At 48.0% G+C, this 27095-nt stretch overlaps 1 protein-coding gene across 9 annotated transcripts in view; it reads right to left on the bottom strand.

The window, feature by feature from the left end:
• RALGAPA1 (Ral GTPase activating protein catalytic subunit alpha 1) overlaps positions 1–27095 on the bottom strand; it is a 775068-nt gene that overhangs the window by 67982 nt on the left and 679991 nt on the right. For all 9 annotated transcript variants that reach the window (XM_086936929.1, XM_086936922.1, XM_086936927.1 and 6 more), the window contains one exon: positions 15096–15220. In XM_086936929.1, coding sequence (XP_086793055.1) covers positions 15096–15220 — 125 coding nt within the window. The remainder of the gene's footprint in view (positions 1–15095; positions 15221–27095) is intronic.

Raw genomic sequence — 27095 nt, 5'->3', positions numbered from 1 at the left:
TTGAATGGAGTCCGCTCCATAGCAAAGGGTGTAGTGTAGGCCCGTCCGCGTCGAAAGCACGTGGAAGGGTTGTAGGAGATCGGAGCTGAGAGTCAGTAAGAAACCCGAACGCAACAATACCGACGCCCAGCCTAAAGACCTTTTAGCCTCGAGTAAAAGTCGAACAACTATCGGTTCCGATAGAGGGAACCGAAAACACATCCGAACCCGATGGCGGAAAAAAACAATCTGGGGATGGAGGCGATGCCCATGCGCACTGTAGTCCAGGGGAGGAGCCACCTATCTCGTGATACTTCGAAGACTCTTCCAGGACAACAATGTGCAATCATCCGGACCCAACACTAGGTGGCGGACTATGCACAGATATGAATTCAGCAGCCCACATGCCTCGAACTCAGAGACTGGAGATGCAGGTCTCATCAGTGAGAGGGGAGCAGTGTGTATTATCAGAGGCGGGAGATGCAGGTCTCATCAGTGAGACGGAAGCAGTGTGTATTATCAGAGACGGGAGATGCAGGTCTCATCAGTGAGATGGGAGCAGTGTGTATTATCAGAGACAGGAGATGCAGGTCTCATCAGTGAGATGGGAGCAGTGTGTATTATCAGAGACAGGAGATGCAGGTCTCATCAGTGAGAGGGGAGCAGTGTGTATTATCAGAGACGGGAGATGCAGGTCTCATCAGTGAGGTGGGAGCAGTGTGTATTATCAGAGACGGGAGATGCAGGTCTTATCAGTGAGACAGAAGCAGTGTGTATTATCAGAGACGGGAGATGCAGGTCTCATCAGGGAGACAGAAGCAGTGTGTATTATCAGAGACAGGAGATGCTTGTCTCATCAGTGAGATGGGAGCAGTGTGTATTATCAGAGACAGGAGATGCAGGTCTCATCAGTGAGATGGGAGCAGTGTGTATTATCAGAGACAGGAGATGCAGGTCTCATCAGGGAGACAGAAGCAGTGTGTATTATCAGAGGCGGGAGATGCAGGTTTCATCAGTGAGACAGAAGCAGTGTGTATTATCAGAGACGGGAGATGCAGATCTCATCAGTGAGATGGGAGCAGTGTGTATTATCAGACACAGGAGATGCAGGTCTCATCAGTGAGGTGGGAGCAGTGTGTATTATCTGAGGCGGGAGATGCAAGTCTCATCAGTGAGACAGAAGCAGTGTGTATTATCAGAGACAGGAGATGCAGGTCTCATCAGTGAGATGGGAGCAGTGTGTATTATCAGAGACAGGAGATGCAGGTCTCATCAGTGAGATGGGAGCAGTGTGTATTATCAGAGACAGGAGATGCAGGTCTCATCAGTGAGATGGGAGCAGTGTGTATTATCAGAGACGGGAGATGCAGATCTCATCAGGGAGACAGAAGCAGTGTGTATTATCAGAGACGGGAGATGCAGGTCTCATCAGTGAGACAGAAGCAGTGTGTATTATCAGAGACGGGAGATGCAGATCTCATCAGTGAGATGGGAGCAGTGTGTATTATCAGAGACTGGAGATGCAGGTCTCATCAGTGAGAGGGGAGCAGTGTGTATTATCAGAGACGGGAGATGCAGGTCTCATCAGTGAGATGGGAGCAGTGTGTATTATCAGAGACGGGAGATGCAGGTCTCATCAGGGAGACAGAAGCAGTGTGTATTATCAGAGACAGGAGATGCTTGTCTCATCAGTGAGATGGGAGCAGTGTGTATTATCAGAGACGGGAGATGCAGGTCTCATCAGGGAGACAGAAGCAGTGTGTATTATCAGAGACGGGAGATGCAGATCTCATCAGTGAGACGGGAGCAGTGTGTATTATCAGAGACAGGAGATGCAGGTCTCATCAGTGAGATGGGAGCAGTGTGTATTATCAGAGACGGGAGATGCAGGTCTCATCAGTGAGACGGGAGCAGTGTGTATTATCAGAGGGGGGAGATGCAGGTCTCATCAGTGAGACAGAAGCAGTGTGTATTATCAGAGACGGGAGATGCAGGTCTCATCAGTGAGACGGAAGCAGTGTGTATTATCAGAGGCGGGAGATGCAGGTCTCATCAGTGAGACGGAAGCAGTGTGTATTATCAGAGACGGGAGATGCAGGTCTCATCAGTGAGATGGGAGCAGTGTGTATTATCAGAGACAGGAGATGCAGGTCTCATCAGTGAGATGGGAGCAGTGTGTATTATCAGAGACAGGAGATGCAGGTCTCATCAGTGAGAGGGGAGCAGTGTGTATTATCAGAGACGGGAGATGCAGGTCTCATCAGTGAGGTGGGAGCAGTGTGTATTATCAGAGACGGGAGATGCAGGTCTCATCAGTGAGACAGAAGCAGTGTGTATTATCAGAGACGGGAGATGCAGGTCTCATCAGGGAGACAGAAGCAGTGTGTATTATCAGAGACAGGAGATGCTTGTCTCATCAGTGAGATGGGAGCAGTGTGTATTATCAGAGACAGGAGATGCAGGTCTCATCAGTGAGATGGGAGCAGTGTGTATTATCAGAGACAGGAGATGCAGGTCTCATCAGGGAGACAGAAGCAGTGTGTATTATCAGAGGCGGGAGATGCAGGTTTCATCAGTGAGACAGAAGCAGTGTGTATTATCAGAGACGGGAGATGCAGATCTCATCAGTGAGATGGGAGCAGTGTGTATTATCAGACACAGGAGATGCAGGTCTCATCAGTGAGGTGGGAGCAGTGTGTATTATCTGAGGCGGGAGATGCAAGTCTCATCAGTGAGACAGAAGCAGTGTGTATTATCAGAGACAGGAGATGCAGGTCTCATCAGTGAGATGGGAGCAGTGTGTATTATCAGAGACAGGAGATGCAGGTCTCATCAGTGAGATGGGAGCAGTGTGTATTATCAGAGACAGGAGATGCAGGTCTCATCAGTGAGATGGGAGCAGTGTGTATTATCAGAGACAGGAGATGCAGGTCTCATCAGTGAGATGGGAGCAGTGTGTATTATCAGAGACGGGAGATGCAGATCTCATCAGGGAGACAGAAGCAGTGTGTATTATCAGAGACGGGAGATGCAGGTCTCATCAGTGAGACAGAAGCAGTGTGTATTATCAGAGACGGGAGATGCAGATCTCATCAGTGAGATGGGAGCAGTGTGTATTATCAGAGACTGGAGATGCAGGTCTCATCAGTGAGAGGGGAGCAGTGTGTATTATCAGAGACGGGAGATGCAGGTCTCATCAGTGAGATGGGAGCAGTGTGTATTATCAGAGACGGGAGATGCAGGTCTCATCAGGGAGACAGAAGCAGTGTGTATTATCAGAGACAGGAGATGCTTGTCTCATCAGTGAGATGGGAGCAGTGTGTATTATCAGAGACGGGAGATGCAGGTCTCATCAGGGAGACAGAAGCAGTGTGTATTATCAGAGACGGGAGATGCAGATCTCATCAGTGAGACGGGAGCAGTGTGTATTATCAGAGACAGGAGATGCAGGTCTCATCAGTGAGATGGGAGCAGTGTGTATTATCAGAGACGGGAGATGCAGGTCTCATCAGTGAGACGGGAGCAGTGTGTATTATCAGAGGGGGGAGATGCAGGTCTCATCAGTGAGACAGAAGCAGTGTGTATTATCAGAGACGGGAGATGCAGGTCTCATCAGGGAGACAGAAGCAGTGTGTATTATCAGAGACGGGAGATGCAGATCTCATCAGTGAGATGGGAGCAGTGTGTATTATCAGAGACAGGAGATGCTTGTCTCATCAGTGAGATGGGAGCAGTGTGTATTATCAGATACGGGAGATGCAGGTCTCATCAGGGAGACAGAAGCAGTGTGTATTATCAGAGACGGGAAATGCAGGTCTCATCAGTGAGACGGGAGCAGTGTGTATTATCAGAGGGGGGAGATGCAGGTCTCATCAGTGAGACGGGAGATGCAGGTCTCATCTTTGAGACGGGAGCAGTGTGTATTATCAGAGACGGGAGATGCAGGTCTCATCAGGGAGACAGAAGCAGTGTGTATTATCCGAGACGAGAAATGCAGGTCTCATCAGTGAGACGGGAGCAGTGTGTATTATCAGAGGGGGGAGATGCAGGTCTCATCAGTGAGACAGAAGCAGTGTGTATTATCAGAGACGGGAGATGCAGGTCTCATCAGGGAGACAGAAGCAGTGTGTATTATCAGAGACGGGAGATGCAGGTCTCATCAGTGAGACGGGAGCAGTGTGTATTATCAGAGACGGGAGATGCAGGTCTCATCAGTGAGACGGGAGCAGTGTGTATTATCAGAGACAGGAGTTGCAGGTCTCATCAGTGAGGTGGGAGCAGTGTGTATTATCAGAGGCGGGAGATGAAGGTCTCATCAGTGAGACGGGAGCAGTGTGTATTATCAGAGGCAGGAGATGCAGGTCTCATCAGTGAGATGGGAGCAGTGTGTATTATCAGAGGCGGGAGATGCAGGTCTCATCAGTGAGATGGGAGCAGTGTGTATTATCAGAGGCGGGAGATGCAGGTCTCATCAGTGAGATGGGAGCAGTGTGTATTATCAGAGACGGGAGAAGCCGGTCTCATCAGTGAGATGGGAGCAGTGTGTATTATCAGAGACGGGAGATGCAGGTCTCATCAGTGAGACGGGAGCAGTATGTATTATCAGAGACCAGAGATGCAGGTCTCATCAGTGAGGTGGGAGCAGTATGTATTATCAGAGACTGGAGATGCAGGTCTCATCAGTGAGGTGGGAGCAGTGTGTATTATCAGAGACAGGAGATGCAGGTCTCATCAGTGAGACGGGAGCAGTGTGTATTATCAGAGACGGGAGATGCAGGTCTCATCAGTGAGATGGAAGCAGTGTGTATTATCAGAGACGGGAGATGCAGGTCTCATCAGTGAGACAGAAGCAGTGCGTGTTATCAGAGGCGGGAGATGCAGGTCTCATCAGTGAGATGGGAGCAGTGTGTATTATCAGAGACTGGAGATGCAGATCTCATCAGTGAGATGGGAGCAGTGTGTATTATCAGAGACAGGAGATGCAGGTCTCATCACTGAGACAGAAGCAGTGTGTATTATCAGAGACAAGAGATGCAGGTCTCATCAGTGAGATGGGAGCAGTGTGTATTATCAGAGACGGGAGATGCAGGTCTCATCAGTGAGACAGAAGCAGTGTGTATTATCAGAGACGGGAGATGCAGGTCTCATCAGTGAGACAGAAGCAGTGTGTATTATCAGAGACGGGAGATGCAGATCTCATCAGTGAGATGGGAGCAGTGTGTATTATCAGAGACGGGAGATGCAGATCTCATCAGTGAGATGGGAGCAGTGTGTATTATCAGAGACAGGAGTTGCAGGTCTCATCAGTGAGGTGGGAGCAGTGTGTATTATCAGAGACAGGAGATGCAGGTCTCATCAGTGAGACAGGAGCAGTGTGTATTATCAGAGACAGGAGATGCAGGTCTCATCAGTGAGGTGGGAGCAGTGTGTATTATCAGAGACAGGAGATGCAGGTCTCATCAGTGAGGTGGGAGCAGTGTGTATTATCAGAGAAGGGAGATGCAGGTTTCATCAGTGAGACAGGAGCAGTGTGTATTATCAGAGACGGGAGATGCAGGTCTCATCAGTGAGACGGGAGCAGTGTGTATTATCAGAGGGGGGAGATGCAGGTCTCATCAGTGAGACAGAAGCAGTGTGTATTATCAGAGACGGGAGATGCAGGTCTCATCAGTGAGACGGGAGCAGTGTCTATTATCAGAGACGGGAGATGCAGGTCTCATCAGTGAGACGGGAGCAGTGTGTATTATCAGAGGGGGGAGATGCAGGTCTCATCAGTGAAACGGGAGCAGTGTGTATAATCAGAGACAGGAGATGCAGGTCTCATCAGTGAGGTGGGAGCAGTGTGTATTATCAGAGACAGGAGATGCAGGTCTCATCAGTGAGATGGGAGCAGTGTGTATTATCAGAGACTGGAGATGCAGGTCTCATCAGTGAGAGGGGAGCAGTGTGTATTATCAGAGACGGGAGATGCAGGTCTCATCAGTGAGGTGGGAGCAGTGTGTATTATCAGAGGCGGGAGATGAAGGTCTCATCAGTGAGACGGGAGCAGTGTCTATTATCAGAGACGGGAGATGCAGGCCTCATCAGTGAGACGGGAGCAGTGTGTATTATCAGAGACGGGAGATGCAGGTCTCATCAGTGAGGTGGGAGCAGTGTGTATTATCAGAGGCGGGAGATGAAGGTCTCATCAGTGAGAGGGGAGCAGTGTGTATTATCAGAGACGGGAGATGCAGGTCTCATCAGTGAGGTGGGAGCAGTGTGTATTATCAGAGGCGGGAGATGCAGGTCTCATCAGTGAGGTGGGAGCAGTGTGTATTATCAGAGACGGGAGATGCAGGTCTCATCAGTGAGACGGAAGCAGCGTCTATTATCAGAGACGGGAGATGCAGGTTTCATCAGTGAGACGGGAGCAGTGTGTATTATCAGAGACGGGAGATGCAGGTCTCATCAGTGAGACAGAAGCAGTGTGTATTATCAGAGACGGGAGATGCAGGTCTCATCAGTGAGACGGGAGCAGTGTGTATTATCAGAGACAGGAGATGCAGGTCTCATCAGTGAGGTGGGAGCAGTGTGTATTATCAGAGGCGGGAGATGCAGGTCTCATCAGTGAGGTGGGAGCAGTGTGTATTATCAGAGACTGGAGATGCAGGTCTCATCAGTGAGAGGGGAGCAGTGTGTATTATCAGAGGCGGGAGATGCAGGTCTCATCAGTGAGACGGAAGCAGTGTGTATTATCAGAGACGGGAGATGCAGATCTCATCAGTGCGATGGGAGCAGTGTGTATTATCAGAGACGGGAGATGCAGATCTCATCAGTGAGATGGGAGCAGTGTGTATTATCAGAGACAGGAGATGCAGGTCTCATCAGTGAGGTGGGAGCAGTGTGTATTATCAGAGACAGGAGATGCAGGTCTCATCAGTGAGGTGGGAGCAGTGTGTATTATCAGAGACAGGAGATGCAGGTCTCATCAGCGAGGTGGGAGCAGTGTGTATTATCAGAGGCGGGAGATGCAGGTCTCATCAGTGAGACGGGAGCAGTGTGTATTATCAGAGACTGGAGATGCAGGTCTCATCAGTGAGACGGGAGCAGTGTGTATTATCAGAGACGGGAGATGCAGGTCTCATCAGTGAGATGGGAGCAGTGTGTATTATCAGAGACGGGAGATGCAGGTCTCATCAGTGAGATGGGAGCAGTGTGTATTATCTGAGACGGGAGATGCAGGTCTCATCAGTGAGACAGAAGCAGTGTGTATTATCAGAGACGGGAGATGCAGGTCTCATCAGTGAGACAGAAGCAGTGTGTATTATCAGAGACGGGAGATGCAGGTCTCATCAGGGAGACAGAAGCAGTGTGTATTATCAGAGACAGGAGATGCTTGTCTCATCAGTGAGATGGGAGCAGTGTGTATTATCAGAGACAGGAGATGCAGGTCTCATCAGTGAGATGGGAGCAGTGTGTATTATCAGAGACAGGAGATGCAGGTCTCATCAGGGAGACAGAAGCAGTGTGTATTATCAGAGGCGGGAGATGCAGGTTTCATCAGTGAGACAGAAGCAGTGTGTATTATCAGAGACGGGAGATGCAGATCTCATCAGTGAGATGGGAGCAGTGTGTATTATCAGACACAGGAGATGCAGGTCTCATCAGTGAGGTGGGAGCAGTGTGTATTATCTGAGGCGGGAGATGCAAGTCTCATCAGTGAGATGGGAGCAGTGTGTATTATCAGAGACTGGAGATGCAGGTCTCATCAGTGAGAGGGGAGCAGTGTGTATTATCAGAGACGGGAGATGCAGGTCTCATCAGTGAGATGGGAGCAGTGTGTATTATCAGAGACGGGAGATGCAGGTCTCATCAGGGAGACAGAAGCAGTGTGTATTATCAGAGACAGGAGATGCTTGTCTCATCAGTGAGATGGGAGCAGTGTGTATTATCAGAGACGGGAGATGCAGGTCTCATCAGGGAGACAGAAGCAGTGTGTATTATCAGAGACGGGAGATGCAGATCTCATCAGTGAGACGGGAGCAGTGTGTATTATCAGAGACAGGAGATGCAGGTCTCATCAGTGAGATGGGAGCAGTGTGTATTATCAGAGACGGGAGATGCAGGTCTCATCAGTGAGACGGGAGCAGTGTGTATTATCAGAGGGGGGAGATGCAGGTCTCATCAGTGAGACAGAAGCAGTGTGTATTATCAGAGACGGGAGATGCAGGTCTCATCAGGGAGACAGAAGCAGTGTGTATTATCAGAGACGGGAGATGCAGATCTCATCAGTGAGATGGGAGCAGTGTGTATTATCAGAGACAGGAGATGCTTGTCTCATCAGTGAGATGGGAGCAGTGTGTATTATCAGATACGGGAGATGCAGGTCTCATCAGGGAGACAGAAGCAGTGTGTATTATCAGAGACGAGAAATGCAGGTCTCATCAGTGAGACGGGAGCAGTGTGTATTATCAGAGACGGGAGATGCAGGTCTCATCAGTGAGATGGAAGCAGTGTGTATTATCAGAGACGGGAGATGCAGGTCTCATCAGTGAGATGGAAGCAGTGTGTATTATCAGAGACGGGAGATGCAGGTCTCATCAGTGAGATGGGAGCAGTGTGTATTATCAGAGACTGGAGATGCAGATCTCATCAGTGAGATGGGAGCAGTGTGTATTATCAGAGACAGGAGATGCAGGTCTCATCACTGAGACAGAAGCAGTGTGTATTATCAGAGACAAGAGATGCAGGTCTCATCAGTGAGATGGGAGCAGTGTGTATTATCAGAGACGGGAGTTGCAGGTCTCATCAGTGAGACAGAAGCAGTGTGTATTATCAGAGACGGGAGATGCAGGTCTCATCAGTGAGACAGAAGCAGTGTGTATTATCAGAGACGGGAGATGCAGATCTCATCAGTGAGATGGGAGCAGTGTGTATTATCAGAGACGGGAGATGCAGATCTCATCAGTGAGATGGGAGCAGTGTGTATTATCAGAGACGGGAGATGCAGATCTCATCAGTGAGGTGGGAGCAGTGTGTATTATCAGAGACAGGAGATGCAGGTCTCATCAGTGAGACAGGAGCAGTGTGTATTATCAGAGACAGGAGATGCAGGTCTCATCAGTGAGGTGGGAGCAGTGTGTATTATCAGAGACAGGAGATGCAGGTCTCATCAGTGAGGTGGGAGCAGTGTGTATTATCAGAGAAGGGAGATGCAGGTCTCATCAGTGAGACGGGAGCAGTGTGTATTATCAGAGACGGGAGATGCAGGTTTCATCAGTGAGACGGGAGCAGTGTGTATTATCAGAGACGGGAGATGCAGGTCTCATCAGTGAGACAGAAGCAGTGTGTATTATCAGAGACGGGAGATGCAGGTCTCATCAGTGAGACGGGAGCAGTGTCTATTATCAGAGACGGGAGATGCAGGTCTCATCAGTGAGACGGGAGCAGTGTGTATTATCAGAGGGGGGAGATGCAGGTCTCATCAGTGAGACGGGAGCAGTGTGTATAATCAGAGACAGGAGATGCAGGTCTCATCAGTGAGATGGGAGCAGTGTGTATTATCAGAGACAGGAGATGCAGGTCTCATCAGTGAGATGGGAGCAGTGTGTATTATCAGAGACTGGAGATGCAGGTCTCATCAGTGAGAGGGGAGCAGTGTGTATTATCAGAGACGGGAGATGCAGGTCTCATCAGTGAGGTTGGAGCACTGTGTATTATCAGAGGCGGGAGATGCAGGTCTCATCAGTGAGGTGGGAGCAGTGTGTATTATCAGAGACGGGAGATGCAGGTCTCATCAGTGAGACGGAAGCAGCGTCTATTATCAGAGACGGGAGATGCAGGTTTCATCAGTGAGACGGGAGCAGTGTGTATTATCAGAGACGGGAGATGCAGGTCTCATCAGTGAGACAGAAGCAGTGTGTATTATCAGAGACGGGAGATGCAGGTCTCATCAGTGAGACGGGAGCAGTGTCTATTATCAGAGACGGGAGATGCAGGCCTCATCAGTGAGACGGGAGCAGTGTGTATTATCAGAGACGGGAGATGCAGGTCTCATCAGTGAGGTGGGAGCAGTGTGTATTATCAGAGGCGGGAGATGAAGGTCTCATCAGTGAGAGGGGAGCAGTGTGTATTATCAGAGACGGGAGATGCAGGTCTCATCAGTGAGGTGGGAGCAGTGTGTATTATCAGAGGCGGGAGATGCAGGTCTCATCAGTGAGGTGGGAGCAGTGTGTATTATCAGAGACGGGAGATGCAGGTCTCATCAGTGAGACGGAAGCAGCGTCTATTATCAGAGACGGGAGATGCAGGTTTCATCAGTGAGACGGGAGCAGTGTGTATTATCAGAGACGGGAGATGCAGGTCTCATCAGTGAGACAGAAGCAGTGTGTATTATCAGAGACTGGAGATGCAGGTCTCATCAGTGAGGTGGGAGCAGTGTGTATTATCAGAGGCGGGAGATGCAGGTCTCATCAGTGAGACGGGAGCAGTGTGTATTATCAGAGGGGGGAGATGCAGGTCTCATCAGTGAGACGGGAGCAGTGTGTATAATCAGAGACAGGAGATGCAGGTTTCATCAGTGAGACGGGAGCAGTGTGTATTATCAGAGACGGGAGATGCAGGTCTCATCAGTGAGACAGAAGCAGTGTGTATTATCAGAGACGGGAGATGCAGGTCTCATCAGGGAGACAGAAGCAGTGTGTATTATCAGAGACGGGAGATGCAGGTCTCATCAGTGAGACGGGAGCAGTGTGTATTATCAGAGACGGGAGATGCAGGTCTCATCAGTGAGACGGGAGCAGTGTGTATTATCAGAGACAGGAGTTGCAGGTCTCATCAGTGAGGTGGGAGCAGTGTGTATTATCAGAGGCGGGAGATGAAGGTCTCATCAGTGAGACGGGAGCAGTGTGTATTATCAGAGGCAGGAGATGCAGGTCTCATCAGTGAGATGGGAGCAGTGTGTATTATCAGAGGCGGGAGATGCAGGTCTCATCAGTGAGGTGGGAGCAGTGTGTATTATCAGAGGCGGGAGATGCAGGTCTCATCAGTGAGGTGGGAGCAGTGTGTATTATCAGAGACGGGAGATGCAGGTCTCATCAGTGAGACGGAAGCAGCGTCTATTATCAGAGACGGGAGATGCAGGTTTCATCAGTGAGACGGGAGCAGTGTGTATTATCAGAGACGGGAGATGCAGGTCTCATCAGTGAGACAGAAGCAGTGTGTATTATCAGAGACGGGAGATGCAGGTCTCATCAGTGAGACGGGAGCAGTGTGTATTATCAGAGACAGGAGATGCAGGTCTCATCAGTGAGGTGGGAGCAGTGTGTACTATCAGAGACGGGAGATGCAGGTCTCATCAGGGAGACAGAAGCAGTGTGTATTATCAGAGACGGGAGATGCAGGTCTCATCAGCGAGGTGGGAGCAGTGTGTATTATCAGAGGGGGGAGATGCAGGTCTCATCAGTGAGACGGGAGCAGTGTGTATTATCAGAGACAGGAGATGCAGGTCTCATCAGTGAGGTGGGAGCAGTGTGTATTATCAGAGGCGGGAGACGCAGGTCTCATCAGTGAGGTGGGAGCAGTGTGTATTATCAGAGACTGGAGATGCAGGTCTCATCAGTGAGAGGGGAGCAGTGTGTATTATCAGAGACGGGAGATGCAGGTCTCATCAGTGAGACGGGAGCAGTGTGTATTATCAGAGACAGGAGTTGCAGGTCTCATCAGTGAGGTGGGAGCAGTGTGTATTATCAGAGGCGGGAGATGCAGGTCTCATCAGTGAGGTGGGAGCAGTGTGTATTATCAGAGACTGGAGATGCAGGTCTCATCAGTGAGAGGGGAGCAGTGTGTATTATCAGAGGCGGGAGATGCAGGTCTCATCAGTGAGACGGAAGCAGTGTGTATTATCAGAGACGGGAGATGCAGATCTCATCAGTGCGATGGGAGCAGTGTGTATTATCAGAGACGGGAGATGCAGATCTCATCAGTGAGATGGGAGCAGTGTGTATTATCAGAGACGGGAGATGCAGGTCTCATCAGTGAGGTGGGAGCAGTGTGTATTATCAGAGACAGGAGATGCAGGTCTCATCAGTGAGGTGGGAGCAGTGTGTATTATCAGAGGCGGGAGATGCAGGTCTCATCAGTGAGACGGGAGCAGTGTGTATTATCAGAGACTGGAGATGCAGGTCTCATCAGTGAGACGGGAGCAGTGTGTATTATCAGAGACTGGAGATGCAGGTCTCATCAGTGAGACGGGAGCAGTGTGTATTATCAGAGACGGGAGATGCAGGTCTCATCAGTGAGATGGGAGCAGTGTGTATTATCTGAGACGGGAGATGCAGGTCTCATCAGTGAGACAGAAGCAGTGTGTATTATCAGAGACGGGAGATGCAGATCTCATCAGTGCGATGGGAGCAGTGTGTATTATCAGAGACGGGAGATGCAGATCTCATCAGTGAGATGGGAGCAGTGTGTATTATCAGAATCAGGATGAAAGAGCCTGGCTACTATGATGTGGAGAAGGGCAAACTGGTTAGCTGGGTGCAAGTGAAGACTTTTCCTCCTGACCATGAAGCCAAAACCCTGCGCCGGTGGAATGAAGACTTCATGGAGAAGCCAGGAGGAACCTGCAAGCTAAGGCACAGCCCTTCAGCGCATCAAACACCAGGCATTTATGCCCCTCGAGAGATGCATATAGCATCCGCAAGTCTGCGAAGTCTGCATCTTTCCCAGTCCACCCAGTATCCCATCCTAATACCAGAGAGGTCTTGTCTCCCCTCTTTGGCCTGGTATAGACTCTTGACATTGGAGCGGTGTCATACTGGCTGCAGTAAGTCGTTCTGTGAACTATGTTTAATAGGTGCTCTACCTCTTGCAGATCTAGACGCAGCATGTACAGGTGCAGAGGACTGTTGACCTTAACTCTCAGCTCCAATTCTCTATTGGTCAAGGTTGCATGCCCCCTAATCCAGTGTGTGCCTCAGCTAACAAAACAAAACCCTGGACTGTGATGGACCAGTTCTCTGATACAGGCCTCTGTGTTCTGGTGCTCCAAGGGGTGAGCCCATTTCTAGCACCCAGTCCCACTGCACTGATCTGTCTGCAGTTGAGCCACCTATGGGGTCTACTGCTGAATTGTGGTTCATGGGGTTACTGGCTGCTCGATTCGTGGTGTTCTCAACAACTGAACTTTAGGGACTTTGCTTTGAAACTCTTACACTTTTGAACTTTGATTTGACTTCTGTTCTTGTTTGGGTTGCAGAGTTTAAGGCTTCACTAATTTGGGAAGTTCTGGATAACTCCGCCACACAGGCTCGTCTGCAGAGTTGTTTGGTTTTACAACCAGGGCTCAGAGAAACTGCAGCACGCTGTAGGCATATCAGACCGTGCTGCGAGCAGAGTGTCACTTGAGCACCTCAATTCTTCACCCCCAGAATACCATGGTTCTTGCGGTCCTAGGTTACAGTTAGAAGCTGCTAGGACATTCTGTTTTATGTATGTCTTTATCTGTATTTGTCCTGGTTACATACAAGAAAGTAGGGGCCATATGTATGAAGCTCAAATGGGTTCGCAAACGCAGAAATTCGCAGAATTTCGGCGTTTGCAAACTCATTTTTGCTAAATGGTATGTATGAAAGAATTTGGGTGCAAAATAAGGAATTGCAAAATTTGCGATTCCATTTAAGGAATCGCAAATTTTGCTATTCCTTAGTTGCAATGTATTAAGCAAAAAAAATTTGCAAATTGTCCTTAAGGAATCGCAAATTACCACCAACTTGAAGTTGGTGGTAATTTGCGAATTCCTTGAAAAATGCACTTTTTTGCTTTTTTCAAAGTGCCATGTGAAGCACATACATGTCCTTAGGGCATGTATGTGCATCACATGTGCACCCATGCTCATTTCAGGGGTGCAACAGGGTGTCCTTTGGACACCCTTGAAATTATTCTCAATTTGCGATTCTCAAATTGCGAATCGGAAATTGAGAATAGCTTCCCATTGATTTCAATGGGCCTCCTGGCCCATTGTAATGAATGGGAAATTATTCCTTAATTGCGATTCGCAATTTGCTAATCGCAATTAAGGAATTTTAAGAAATCGCAAAAAAAATGCGATTTTCTACATACATACCAATTTGCCAATCTCATATAGCGATTTCTTAAAAATCGCTATTTGAGATTCGCAAATGAGTCCCTTCATACATAGGGCCCTCAAATACCTATTATTTTCAGATATACTTCTCATGCAACATTACACTCTCCCCACGTCCTAAATCAAGCCTTGACCTCTCGACTCGCCGCTTCTGAAGGGTCAGGCGTACAAATGGATTGAGTACAATATTGCCTGAGACCCTGGAGCACCACTGGTCCCAGGCCCTGAAGAGTAACCCATGAGTGCCCCAGACCCCCAAAGAACCTCCTTGCACTGGCAATCTGGAGCGAACCCCTAGACACATCACCAGGCAGGTGGGTCAGAAAGAGCCTGAGCTGGGTACTCAGGTAGGGGTAAGTGATGGAGGGCGGGGACGGAGTCGGATGCATCTTGTGTCGGAGGAAGGAAGTGAGCGCCCCTGCCTCCCTGTAGCGAGTCCTTCGTTCTGCCTGGTACCAAACACATCACCCTTTGGAGGAGTCGATGGTGGTAGTGGCTTCCAGCTGGCTTGAGTGCCCTACCGTGATACCGGCTGCAGCAGTTTTGCGATTGTAGCTGTAGTTTTACGCTGCATTGACTTCGCAACCCTGATTTAGTGAAAACACTCGGGAGATGTGTTGTACAGGGGTTGAGTAGAGCAGGGGCCCCTGACTCGAGAGTACCTATGGAAGGGCCACTGGTCTCCTGAAGCCGTGCACAGGTCAGCCGTGGCACCTGCAGGCTTCTGAATCGAAGTGATTACTGACCCCTGTAGTGTTTCTTCACCCATGTCCAATATGCAGCAAAGTGTGACCCACTGACAGCATTTGTGCACTGAATCCACGCAGGGAGCTACTCAGAGGCCTGTTCAAGGAATGGGCGGTACATCTCAGGGGGTCTCGAGCCCACTGTCACTACTCACTCACTCACATACACACTTCAGAGACCTTGAACAACCCAACCCTCAGCAGAACGCAGCAAACCATAGGTGGTAGGGGGGCTGCGGACTTACCAGAGTCAGGGGGCAGGTGGCTGCTGGGTGCTGGGCAGAAGACCTGCGCTGCATAGTCCTCAAACATGGTCGGCTCCAGGTGGTGCTGGATGATGGAGTCCAGGTAGCGCGCTCGCTCCTCATAGCTGGATTTTATGAGTCAAGGAGAATCTTTGACACAGTTGGGTGAGAGGAGGCTTCAGTGCATGAGCATACGCACAACAGATGGAGGGAAGGGAGGACACTGCTGGACGAACAGGTGGCTTCAGTGCATGAGCATACGTACAACAGATGGAGGGAAGGGAGGACACTGCTGGACGAACAGGTGGCTTCAGTGCATGAGCATACGTACAACAGATGGAGGGAAGGGAGGACACTGCTGGACGAACAGGTGGCTTCAGTGCATGCGTGTACATACAACACAAGAAGAAAGGAAGGATTAGAAACTTTACACCGCTGGACGAACAGGTGGCTTCAGTGCATGCCCGTACATACAACACAAGAAGAAAGGAAGGATTAGAAACTTTACACTGCTGGATGAACAGGTGGCTTCAGTGCATGCGCGTACATACAACACAAGAAGAAAGGAAGGATTAGAAACTTTACACTGCTGGACGAACAGGTGGCTTCAGTGCATGCGCGTACATACAACACAAGAAGAAAGGAAGGATTAGAAACTTTACACCGCTGGACGAACAGGTGGCTTCAGTGCATGCGCGTACATACAACACAAGAAGAAAGGAAGGATTAGAAACTTTACACTGCTGGATGAACAGGTGGCTTCAGTGCATGCGCGTACATACAACACAAGAAGAAAGGAAGGATTAGAAACTTTACACTGCTGGACGAACAGGTGGCTTCAGTGCATGCGCGTACATACAACACAAGAAGAAAGGAAGGATTAGAAACTTTACACCGCTGGACGAACAGGTGGCTTCAGTGCATGCGCGTACATACAACACAAGAAGAAAGGAAGGATTAGAAACTTTACACCGCTGGATGAACAGGTGGCTTCAGTGCATGCGCGTACATACAACACAAGAAGAAAGGAAGGATTAGAAACTTTACACTGTTGGACGAACAGGTGGCTTCAGTGCATGCGCGTACATACAACACAAGAAGAAAGGAAGGATTAAAAACATTACACTGCTGGACAAACAGGTGGCTTCAGTGCATGCGCGTACATACAACACAAGAAGAAAGGAAGGATTGGAAACTTTACACTGCTGGACGAACAGGTGGCTTCAGTGCATGCGCGTACATACAACACAAGAAGAAAGAAAGGATTAGAAACTTTACACCGCTGGACGAACAGGTGGCTTCAGTGCATGCCCGTACATACAACACAAGAAGAAAGGAAGGATTAGAAACTTTACACTGCTGGATGAACAGGTGGCTTCAGTGCATGCGCGTACATACAACACAAGAAGAAAGGAAGGATTAGAAACTTTACACTGCTGGACGAACAGGTGGCTTCAGTGCACGCGCGTACATACAACACAAGAAGAAAGGAAGGATTAGAAACTTTACACTGCTGGACGAACAGGTGGCTTCAGTGCATGCGCGTACATACAACACAAGAAGAAAGAAAGGATTAAAAACATTACACTGCTGGACGAACAGGTGGCTTCAGTGCATGCGCGTACATACAACACAAGAAGAAAGGAAGGATTAAAAACATTACACTGCTGGACGAACAGGTGGCTTCAGTGCATGCGCGTACATACAACACAAGAAGAAAGGAAGGATTAAAAACATTACACTGCTGGACAAACAGGTGGCTTCAGTGCATGCGCGTACATACAACACAAGAAGAAAGGAAGGATTAAAAACATTACACTGCTGGACGAACAGGTGGCTTCAGTGCACGCGCGTACATACAACACAAGAAGAAAGGAAGGATTAGAAACTTTACACTGCTGGACGAACAGGTGGCTTCAGTGCATGCGCGTACATACAACACAAGAAGAAAGGAAGGATTAGAAACATTACACTGCTGGACGAGCAGGTGGCTTCAGTGCATGCGCGTACATACAACACAAGAAGAAAGGAAGGATTAGAAACTTTACACTGCTGGACGAACAGGTAGCTCAGAAAAGTTACTACTGCTGGATGAAAAGGTGGCTCCGAAATGCATTCGTACAACATATGGTGGACAAGGAAGCATTAAAAACTAGAACACTGTTGGATGAGCAGGTAGCATCACTGCATGTATGCACCCCTCTCTCTGCAGGATGACAGGGAAAGAGATTAGAAACATTAACAGAGGCGGCTCCATTGTGTGCAAACTGGCCTCAGCGCCACCCTCCTCTGCTCCCCTCCCCCACACCTAGAGCACAGGGGAGGAAAGGTTACCAACTGCACAGGAACCAGAGTAGCAGCGGTAGCAGCAGGGGGGCCCTTCCTGTGGGTATCTGCAAAGGATCAGTGTCCAGGGAGGTGGCTCAGATTAAGATAACACAACAAACGCATCATCCCCGCTCCACAGCCTCTCCACAGCAACCAGTGCGAGGTAATACATAGCAACATGAAGAAAAGCATCATTTTGACCTTCATACACTCTTAAACATTGCTCGCCTTCTTGTTGAGGAGACAGGTATCAGCAGCATGGCATAAACTGCTCTTGTTTACTGCAAATAAAAGTTAAAACTTTATATTCTGAAACAGCCACTGCCACCACTATTCTGAAAGGTAGCCACCCCAGCACAGACAAGCTTCCAACACCACACACCTTTAAAATCCGGTCTTAGAAATTGTGAGATTGTAAATACAAGAGGGTCCCTGGGTGGAAGCTCTGAAGGAGGAGAGTAAATCCTCAAAGTATCTGAAAACTCATGAAGGTGTTCTTTCGTCACTCTAAGGCCGCATCATCCGCAGTTCGATAGGACGGTCTAAAGAAGGAATAACCAAGATTCAGCAACACACCCAAAGGTCATCCTGGACAAAGGCAACATCATCTTTAGTGGTATCTGAGGGAGCCCCCTTGTAGATACCCTACAGATGTAAGAAAATGACAAATAACTCAAGAGGAGAGCGTCAAGAAACGAGCTCTGTATGCATGAGATGCTATTAACATGAAACATTGTGCACGTGGCATCATGAACGCCATCTTAGCAGTCTTCACACAGCCCTCTGAAACAAGTAAAAGGTCTCTTACAGTGGAAAGTTTGGGCCAGAACCACATCCAAATTAAGTAATGATTCATCAGCTGAAGGACTATGAAGACTTGGAAGAAAACAATGAGAACAAACTCCTTGTTCAAATGGAAATCATTAAAGGACGTTCTAAGGAGTATTTATTTTACCCTGTAGAATACTAATTAATTCCTGTGCCTGGAGTTCACGGACACTGCTGGTCGGTGTAGGGGCTATGAAGATAGCCTACCACCATGCTAAGCCAACCTTCTAAGAGGCCAAAGAGGTTTCTGTAGAAGCCAGGGCCACCTTCAGATGACAATGAGGAAGGAATACATGTGTTAGCCAACAAAATGAAATTTGACTGGCTCAATGTGCAGAGTTACCATATGGCCTAACAAGTTCAGCCAAAATAGCGGAAAAATAATGCATGTGAGTGTCCACCTTGAGGCAAAAAACACGCAAAAAGCTGACCCAATGGAAGGAAGCATATACAGGAGCTAGATAACATGACAAGAAGAACATTGCAACAACAATGGATGCTGATGAAGGGTTAATATTTATACTAGGTGTCCAGTAACTCAAAATCCCAAATCTTTAGGGGCTTACTCACGAAGGTATAGTTACATGTATAGATTTAGTCATGTGTAAACTTACAACTGCACCTAGCAGTAGCTTGACACTTTGTTAAATTTACCATTTCAGAGTGTAAATTTACTAATAGGTGCAAACTTGCATTCCTCAACTGCATCAAAAGAGGTGCGAGTGACACCTGCTAGACCAGGATTTAAATTTGCAAATTAGTAAAAATGATAACATTTCTTGATTTATATATATATATATATATTAATCTAAATAAACATGTAAATTCACTCAAAATAATTACCATAGAACTAAAAAAAAGAATGTTACAGCACAATAAATTATACGATTAAATGTTTAATAATAATAAAATATATTAATTTATTGTTGCAATTTATAAACATTATCTACAAATAATCTAAAACAAATGTATTTTCACTTCAGGGTGGACGGACCTTTTGGAATTTGACACCATGGGCAGAAAACATGCAGGTCGCGCTGCTTGCAGCGTCATTTAGCGTCGGTAGTGTGGGCAGCACAAGAAAATCTGCACAAACTGCACCCTGCGCAACAGAGCGCGCCATTCAAGTCGATTTTTCAGCACTCGAGTACAAAGCTTACTTGAGCTGCAGCAAAATTGAACGAGATGCAGACCTCCAACAGGGACTGCTTGCACTAGAAAATTGCGCTGGGGAATGTGAAAATCTTGCTTGAGCTTGCCATCTTAAATATTTGGAGCTTTGCGGGGAAAAATATTCTGCTGTGTGGCGATTGGCACTATGATTTTATATTTAGTTCATACATTTTTTTATTAATTGGAATTTATTGGAAGTTTTATTCAATTATTTCAACAATGTTTTTAATTAACATTTGAAATTGAATTTACCTATGAAGAAAGAGAGATAGAGAGTGTTCGTTGCCGGTAAAAGGTGTTAGCCGAAACACGTTGGCGTCCTGTGTTGTGCTGCAATATTAACAAGAAATAAAGGCTTTTTGAGCATTCCGAAAATGTTGTGCCATCTTCCTGGGATGCAATGAGAGAGAGTGTGTCGCTGATCTGTATGGAAACAGAGGAGCTATGTTGAGCTATATATATATATATATATATATAAATATATTTGCTTTTCACGATCTCCTCGCATCTTCAGTTTTCTAGGAATCACAGACCGCACTCGGGAGACAATATTTTTATTAGGTTTTATTTTTCAATCACCAATGCAACAAGGGGACAGTCTACGCGTTTCGGCGATTGCCTTCCACAGGACCATAGAGTTCTAGTGGCTAGCGTGTCCTTTTAATAGTGTTTCCGACCATAGTCCTTCATTTTTGTTTGCTTTTTGGACGTGACTAGACCACACATTCAATTCGTCATCTCAAGCAAAAAATCCCCAATATTTGGTGTAACAATTCATGTAAAGTACTTTGATTCGAAATATTGTTTGAAAAAAAAATGTGAAAATTATTTTTCACAAATCATACAGAAAGTTGGCATTTAGTTTCAATTCATTATCACAGTAAAGTACTGCTCTTGATGAACATGTTTCCTTGAAGTGTAAGTACCTGCGGCACGTAGGATCCCCTCCTGTCTTTCTATGCGGACTGCCAAAAGTGTACATTAGTGTATAGAACTATGTATTCAAGAAAGACAGAAAAGTGGGGAATGGAGCAGGAAAATTCGATCTTTAATAGTGGTTTGGTGGGAACAACAAGTTGCATGCTCACTAGAAAATGATCACTATGCAGAGAAGATCAATATGTGGCTGTGATACAAAGATCTCTTTATCATTTGGAATGGCACGGAGGAGGATTTTACTAAACACAACTAGAGCAAATTTGAAATTTACATACGACATAAGTGCTTCATGAGTAACCTTTTTTGGACACCGATTACATACTAGGGAAAACAAAATTCAAACTACTGTACACAGAAAAAATGCTGCAACTAACACATTATTACATTTCGGAAAGCTTCCAGCAGCCATAACTAATTAGCAGTATTCCATATGGTGAATTTCTAAGGATTTGAAGAATATGCTCCCAGGAGGAAGAACTGGAAAAACACATTAAAGAAACTACCCGCAGATTTGAGAGGAAAGGTTATAAACAAAATGTAATTAGGACTGATATAACCAAAATTAAACATAACCCCAGAATTGACATGCTAAACAACAAAAAGAAAGATAACAAGACCAAAGAACAAACTGAGGTGACACGCCTAATCACTACCTTCTCAGCAGAGGCAAAAGAAATCAAAATAATGTTGAGGAAGAATTGGAATATCTTACAACTGGACCCAACAATAGCGAAATCAATGAGCAACCATCCAAACATAACCTTTCGAAGAGACAAAAATCTTAAAGACACTCTGATGCATAGTCACTTTCGGAAGAAGAACAAACCCACCAGCTGGCTAACAACTGTGTTACCCCAAATTTAACAAATGCAAGGTATGCCAAATTGCCCGTAACAAACAACAAATCTCAATGGCATCAAACACAAAAATGGACAGGACATATTACATGCAAGAGGCAGTTTGTAGTTTATGTAATACAGTGCCCATGCAACCTCAAATATGTGGGCAGCACTATTTGTGAATTGAACTAAAGGTTTCTGGAACATGTAAAGGGCAACTGTAAACAAAGATCGTGGAAATGCTGTAGCAAAACACATGTAATCAAACCATGACAGTGACTGGAAAAAACTAAAAATGTATGCAATTGAAATGATTGAGCAACATAAAAGAAGCAGTGACAGAATTCGTAAATTAAGACCAGGCGAGTCCCGTCACATACTGAATTTACGAACTCGAATGCCACATGGTTTGAATCAGGACGAAGACATGTACATACACCTCTAGCAGTCTTATGTATTTGCTTCTCTATAGGCTAAAATGACAATGGATGAAAAATGTCTATATGACTTTTTTCACACTGACGTGCACATTATGATTGTTGGCCCACTAGAGGGCATTATTAGGGTTGGGGGTTACAAGCACCCGTTGTTTAATGAATGTCGATATTAAATGCTGATGAAGATGTGTGAACACACCCACTAGAGGGTACTATCAGCATTTTCTGAATTGTAAGAAATGCTATTGAAATGAGTTATGGAACTATAAATTGGTGCAAAGGGTAATGTTACTTTAAGAAAACTACAAAACAGCTTACATTAAGTTTGAAACCCCCCTCCCTTTTCAGTAATGTTGAACAGCAGCACTTGTTATACATTAATACACTACATCTCCCAGAATTCACTGAGATATAAAGAGTAAATGAGCACGATTGACGTATTTAAAATGCACCTGATTCTTTGATGGCTTACCCGTGAAGAAGGTTTCTGTGGGACCGAAACGAGTAGGGACAAGATACGAGTACGGACATTGTTACCTTGATTTTCAAAGAATTACATAAGACATTAAAGAAAAGAATTGCAAAGTACCTGTGAGTGCGACTCGTCTTTACTTTAAGTATATATATATATAATTTATTTTTACCAACAAACAATCCTCGATGTAGCACGCAGAACAACCGGTGCGAGTAGCAAAAGGGAGCAATTACCCATATATTCTGACCAACAATAGAGTACTCGCGATCCAGGGAGTTTCTCTGAAAAGCAATTTTACGTCATCATTGCCATCACTATTCTAAACCAACGCACTGTGACCTGGCGGTCTTGATCACCGGGATCAATAAAAATTGCCTTTCAGACAAACTCCCTGGAGTACGAGTTCTCTATTGTTGGTCAATATATAGAGATATTATATTTATATATATTTGCTCTCTGAGTCTGTTGCAGTACTCGAGAGTGGCAATGGGGGTGATGCTGGACTTGAAACAGGGTTGGACTGGACTACATTTGAAACTCTTTGGGTCCTTTGTGGCTACAGTAACTTCAGAATTGTAGTTCGTGAAATCTTGAGTCAACGTACCTAAGGGCCTGTGCTATATATTGTGCCTCCATAGGCTTTTTCTGATCTTAGGCAATACCTCCCACGTTCTCAGCATGCGTGGATACTCCCCAGGATCTTACCGCAGCTTGCGTTGATGCTCCCCAGGATCCTCCCGCAGCGCCCGTCGATGCTCCCCAGGATCTTACCACTCGCGCATCGATGCTCCCCAGGATCTTACTGCAGCGCGCGTCGATGCTCCCCAGGATCTTACCGCAGCGCGCGTCGATGCTCCCCAGAATCTTACCGCAACGCGCATCGATGCTCCCCAGGATCTTCCCGCAGCGCTCGCCGATGCTCCCCAGGATCTTCCCGCTTGCGCGTTGATGCTCCCCAGGATCTTCCCGCAGCGTGCGTCGATGCTCCCCAGGATCTTACCGCAGCGCGCGGCGATGCTCCCCAGGATCTTACCGCAGCGCGCGGCGATGCTCCCCAGGATCTTACCGTAGCTTGCGTTGATGCTCCCCAGGATCTTAACGCAGCTTGCGTTGATGCTCCCCAGGATCTTAACGCAGCTTGCGTTGATGCTCCCCAGGATCTTCCCGCAGCGCCCGTCGATGCTCCCCAGGATCTTACCACTCGCGCATCGATGCTCCCCAGGATCTTACTGCAGCGCGCGTCGATGCTCCCCAGGATCTTCCCGCAGCGTGCGTCGATGCTCCCCAGTATCTTACCGCAGCGCGCGGCGATGCTCCCCAGGATCTTACCGTAGCTTGCGTTGATGCTCCCCAGGATCTTAACGCAGCTTGCGTTGATGCTCCCCAGGATCTTAACGCAGCTTGCGTTGATGCTCCCCAGGATCTTCCCGCAGCGCCCGTCGATGCTCCCCAGGATCTTACCACTCGCGCATCGATGCTCCCCAGGATCTTACTGCAGCGCGCGTCGATGCTCCCCAGGATCTTACCGCAGCGCGCGTCGATGCTCCCCAGAATCTTACCGCAACGCGCATCGATGCTCCCCAGGATCTTACTGCAGCGCGCGTCGATGCTCCCCAGGATCTTACCACAGCGCGCGTCGATGCTCCCCAGAATCTTACCGCAGCGCGCGTCGATGCTCCCCAGAATCTTACCGCAACGCGCATCGATGCTCCCCAGGATCTTCCCGCAGCGCTCGCCGATGCTCCCCAGGATCTTCCCGCTTGCGCGTTGATGCTCCCCAGGATCTTCCCGCAGCGTGCGTCGATGCTCCCCAGGATCTTACCGCAGCGCGCGGCGATGCTCCCCAGGATCTTACCGTAGCTTGCGTTGATGCTCCCCAGGATCTTAACGCAGCTTGCGTTGATGCTCCCCAGGATCTTAACGCAGCTTGCGTTGATGCTCCCCAGGATCTTCCCGCAGCGCCCGTCGATGCTCCCCAGGATCTTACCACTCGCGCATCGATGCTCCCCAGGATCTTACTGCAGCGCGCGTCGATGCTCCCCAGGATCTTCCCGCAGCGTGCGTCGATGCTCCCCAGTATCTTACCGCAGCGCGCGGCGATGCTCCCCAGGATCTTACCGTAGCTTGCGTTGATGCTCCCCAGGATCTTAACGCAGCTTGCGTTGATGCTCCCCAGGATCTTAACGCAGCTTGCGTTGATGCTCCCCAGGATCTTCCCGCAGCGCCCGTCGATGCTCCCCAGGATCTTACCACTCGCGCATCGATGCTCCCCAGGATCTTACTGCAGCGCGCGTCGATGCTCCCCAGGATCTTACCGCAGCGCGCGTCGATGCTCCCCAGAATCTTACCGCAATGCGCATCGATGCTCCCCAGGATCTTACTGCAGCGCGCGTCGATGCTCCCCAGGATCTTACCGCAGCGCGCGTCGATGCTCCCCAGAATCTTACCGCAACGCGCATCGATGCTCCCCAGGATCTTCCCGCAGCGCTCGCCGATGCTCCCCAGGATCTTCCCGCTTGCGCGTTGATGCTCCCCAGGATCTTCCCGCAGCGTGCGTCGATGCTCCCCAGGATCTTACCGCAACAGGCGTCGATGCTCCCCAGGATCTTACCACAGCGCGGGTCGATGCTCCCCAGGATCTTCCAGCAGTGCGCGTCGATGCTCCCCAGGATCTTACCGCAGCGTGCGTCGATGCTTCCCAGGATCTTACCGCAGCACGCGTCAATGCTTCCCAGGATCTTACCGCAGCGCGCGTCAATGCTTCCCAGGATCTTACCGCAGCGCGCGTCAATGCTTCCCAGGATCTTACCGCAGCGCGCGTCAATGCTCCCCTTTATCTTACCACAGCGCGCGTCGATGCTCCCCAGGATCTTACCATAGCATGCGTCAATGATCCCCAGGATCTTACCGTAGCATGCGTCAATGATCCCCAGGATCTTACTGCAGCGTGCGTCAACGCTCCCCAGGATCTTACCGCAGCGCGCGTCAATGCTCCCCAGGATCTTACCGCAGCACACGTCAATGCTCCCCAGGATCTTACCGCAGCACACGTCAATGCTCCCCAGGATCTTACCATAGCATGCGTCAATGCTCCCCAGGATCTTACCGCAGCGCGCGTCGATGCTCCCCAGGATCTTACCGCGGCGCGTCAATGCTCCCCAAGATCTTCCCACAGCGCACGTTGATGTTCCCCAGGATCTTACCGCGGCGCGTCAATGCTCCCCAGGATCTTACCGTAGCATGCGTCAATGCTCTCTAAGATCTTACTGTAGCGTGCATCAATGCTCTCCTGGATCTTACCGTTTCATGCACCAAAGATCCCCATCTTCTTACTGCATCATGGGTCAATGCTCCCCAAGCTCTTACCATATCATGCTAATCATTCCATAACTAAGTTGAATGTTACCAGAGTCCATACCGTACCTTGCATCAATGTTCTCCACTTTCTTATTCTAACTTGGGTCAATTTTGCAATTCTCTTTCCATGGCTTAGGTCCGGGTCCTACAGTTCGTGCATTCATTTTATACTGCGTCAATGCTGCCACAGCCTTACCATATATTTTGACAGTAATCCCTTTTCATGCCAGGTCACTATACTGTATCAGATCAATGCTGCCATGGCCTTTGCAATGCCTTGATTCTACGTTCACAATGACCGTACCAATTGTTGGGTCACTGTTCCCAAGGCACTTCTTGTATTTTGGGTGTCTGCTCCCAGAGCTCCGACTATATATGGGATCACTGTTCCCAGTGCCCCTTACTAGATGTCAGATCAATGGTGCGAATGCTTTTACTGGATCTCGGGTGAAAGCCAGAATGCAATATCTTGGGTGAATGTTCTCATGGAGAGGACCATAACTTGGGACAATCCTCATACAGCCATACCTTGGGTCAGTTCTTCCACGGCTATGACCTTATCATGGCATCATGCATTGATGTGCATACCATACCCTAAGTCAATGCGACAGAGGCCTGAACCATACCTCGGGTCAGTGCTATGGCCATACCATGTGCATAACATACCTTGGATCAATGCTTCCACAGCCCTGAACATATCCTGATTTGCTTTTACCATCTGCAGAATATCATCTACTTTCACATCGAAGGCTGTGCCAATAAACAGCATATTGTCAGGAAGAAACAAAATAAATTGATTGATTTTCTGTCCCATAACTCTTGCGCATATCCTCAGTTTTGGCATGGAGTTTGGAGCTTACACAGTTAATGAGTCTGTGGTATCAACATTTTGAGATGCATCGATTTCTCTCCGTTTCTTTTCAGTAGATTAAGACCGTTTTCTGATCACCACCAGAGTCTAGATTTGGGTCCCCCCCTTTTACAGGGGGCTACATGGGGCACCACGATGGGCTTTATATATTTTGGTCTATACCGGTGACCACAACACGTGTTGACAAAGGAGCATTCATCATCAAACACCTTCCATCTGAGACATCAGGTCTGAGGTTAATATCACTCTGTTTCCTGCTATATAAAAATATTTTGCTAGATGTCACAAGTGTTGGTCCATTCTTTATGAAGCAGCAAATCAAACCTTGTGCAGCTCTTCTGCTCAGGATCTTCAAAGAGTAAGGCTGCTTGATGACAATGCTCTTAGAGGCAAGAAGTTGGTGGCATCTTTAGAAACCAGGTACTCTTCCCAGCCTTTGTCTGTCGTCATCTTGCTCTGTATTCTGATCATTTTTGGTATCCTGGCCAGGGTCATAAACCTTACTAAAATAAAACGAATACACGACAATCGAAGCAGAGGTAATCATCCTCTCGCTTTTAATGTACCAAGCCGGGGCACTTCAAGAGCTGTAGACGGAGAGGAAGAGAAGACACTGAGGTCCCTGCACACTGAAGCATCAACATGCAGCGGTCGGACATCCCTTGTGGGGTGTCCAACTCGTGACCAAGACGGGGTACCTTCATTCCCTTCCATCAAGTAATGGGGTTTGTGAGAAGTTAGCCTGTCATATGA

Source organism: Lissotriton vulgaris, chromosome 9 (assembly GCF_964263255.1).
Source record: "Lissotriton vulgaris chromosome 9, aLisVul1.2, whole genome shotgun sequence".
Classification (NCBI taxonomy): Eukaryota; Metazoa; Chordata; class Amphibia; order Caudata; family Salamandridae; genus Lissotriton; species Lissotriton vulgaris.
The sequence above is the reverse complement of the archived record's forward strand: the minus strand, read 5'-3'. Positions and strand labels throughout refer to the sequence as shown.